General features: G+C 47.2%; 1 protein-coding gene across 1 annotated transcript in view; it reads right to left on the bottom strand.

The window, feature by feature from the left end:
* itga7 (integrin, alpha 7) overlaps window positions 1-1064 on the bottom strand; it is a gene marked incomplete at both ends in the record, with an annotated part of 54215 nt that extends 53151 nt beyond the window's left edge. The window contains one exon of the mRNA XM_080547986.1: window positions 862-1064. Coding sequence (XP_080404112.1) covers window positions 862-1064 — 203 coding nt within the window. The remainder of the gene's footprint in view (window positions 1-861) is intronic.
* Between the last annotated feature and the right edge of the window lie 1035 nt (window positions 1065-2099).

Below are 2099 nucleotides of genomic sequence, written 5' to 3'. Positions count from 1 at the left end.
CCACGCCTGGTACCCCGTCAGTAACCCACAGTAAATCAGCCTCTATTAAATGAGTTCAGACCCCAGAGCCCCTCGCAGGGACACACGCTACATAACCGTAATGAAACTCTCCTCTCTCTGAAGCCTCTAAATCATCCCACCCAGATTGAATTAGAACACTGACTGAATCCACCGACTATTACAGCACAACACACAGAAACGCTGACGAGAGAGGAACGTAACTGCGCCATTCAATCAGTGTGGTCCTAAGTGCTCCAGAGAGAGAGAGAGAGAGAGAGAGAGAGAGAGAGAGAGAGAGAGAGAGAGAGAGAGAGAGAGAGAGAGAGAGAGGGACACACACTCCAGAGAGATTCATCACCACCCGTAAGCCAATAAAGACTTGATAAATGGACATACGTGTACAGTCGTATTTATGTACCGACGGCGGTGTATGCAGATATCTGTAGGCTAGTCTTTTTTTCAAATATTATTATGAAAAAAAAATACAACATAGTATATTTCACACTCCTATTTCACTTGAAGTGTACACAGCTAAATGTTGCTAACACACACTAAGTACAAAACATGCTGTGTAACTGTGTGTATATGCACTGGATATGCACTGGACCTTGAAAAACTCTGCACTGCACTTTATATATACTGTATATATATCCTGATAGATATATACAGCACTATCCATGCACTGTCTGTCCTGTGTTGTCCTGTTTTTGCATTTGTATTTGTATTTGTCTTTGTTCATGTATATGTGAAAAAAGCATAAATGCACCTACTGTAATGCCAAAGCAAATTCCTATATGTGTCAAGCATAATGGCAATAAACGTTATCTGAATCTGAATCTGAAAGTAATAGCAGCCACTTACCAACTCTTGGGCTCCGGGGTGAGTTGCTGGTGGAGTGCTAGGGAGAACCCGAAGAAAGTGCCGTTCTCCCCGTCCTTGAGGAGCACGTCGGTGGTGTCCAGGTTGAACCCCGAGGCACCCAGGGCAGAGAGCGCCAGGAGCGCGCCGAGAGACAGACACCAGCCGGGGGATGGAGCGCCTCTGTGTCCCACACGGGCTGCCATAGCCAAGTGCAGGTCCCTCAGTAGAGCTGGGCACTCACAGATGAAAACAGAGTTTATTCCTTTCGGGGGGCCCCCGGCGTTTTAATATTGTAAAAAAAGAAAGAGAAGAAGAGTAAGTCCTGTGTGGCTCTCCTCTCCTCTCCTAAGCAGCCTTTGTAGAGATATCTCCCTTGTCTCTCTCTCTCTCTCTCTCTTTCTCTCTCCCTCTTCTCTCTCTCTCTCTCTCTCTCTCTCTCCCTCTTCTCTCTCTCTCTCTCTCTCTCTCTCTCTCTCTCTCTTTCTGGCTCTCCTTCCGTTTGCTGCTGTCAGTCTGCGGAGCCGCCTGAGGAAATGTGGCTCCGTGTGGGAGCTCACTCGTGTGTGTGTGTGTGTGTGTGTGTGTGTGTGTGTGTGTGTGTGTGTGTGTGTGTGAGTGTGGTGTGAGTGTGTGTGTGAGTGTGTGTGTGAGTGTGGTGTGAGTGTATGTGTGAGTGAGTGAGTGAGTGAGTGTGTGCCTCCCCCTACTCTGCCTTGCTCTGTGACTGAGAGAGACAGAGGACAAGTGCCTTGAAAGCCCACTCACTCCTCCCCCTCCCCTACTCTTTCAATATGTCTCTCTCTCTCTCTCACTCTCTCTCTCTCTCTCTCTCTCTCTCTCTCTCTCTCTCTCTCTCTCTCTCTCTCTCTCTCTCTCTCTCTCTCTCTCCCGCCAGGCTCTCCCTCCCAGCTGACATCAACACTCAAGGGACCCCTGCCAAAATACCCAGCAAGGTTGTCAAGATACTTGGAAGCAGTTGAATAGGAGATTGCTGAAAAGACGGCAGACTGTTTTCCTATGTTAAACACACACAGTCCAAACGGGCTCTTCTCTCCTCCATCAACCAGTAGAAGGTGCTTTGGAGTATCTGAAAGGAAAAAAACGCTTTTGAAATATTGGAAATTAAAAGAGTTGCAGAGGGAATAAGGGCTTAATCAGTTAATATGTTAGTCTATATTGAAGAGGACTTGGAGAAGCCTGAACAGGAGTCCCACATGTACATACAGTATATAACTAAC

This window comes from Nansenia antarctica (genome assembly GCF_963989245.1).
Source record: "Nansenia antarctica genome assembly, chromosome: 18".
Taxonomy (NCBI): domain Eukaryota; kingdom Metazoa; phylum Chordata; class Actinopteri; order Argentiniformes; family Microstomatidae; genus Nansenia; species Nansenia antarctica.
This window is presented reverse-complemented; position numbering and strand designations above follow the sequence as displayed.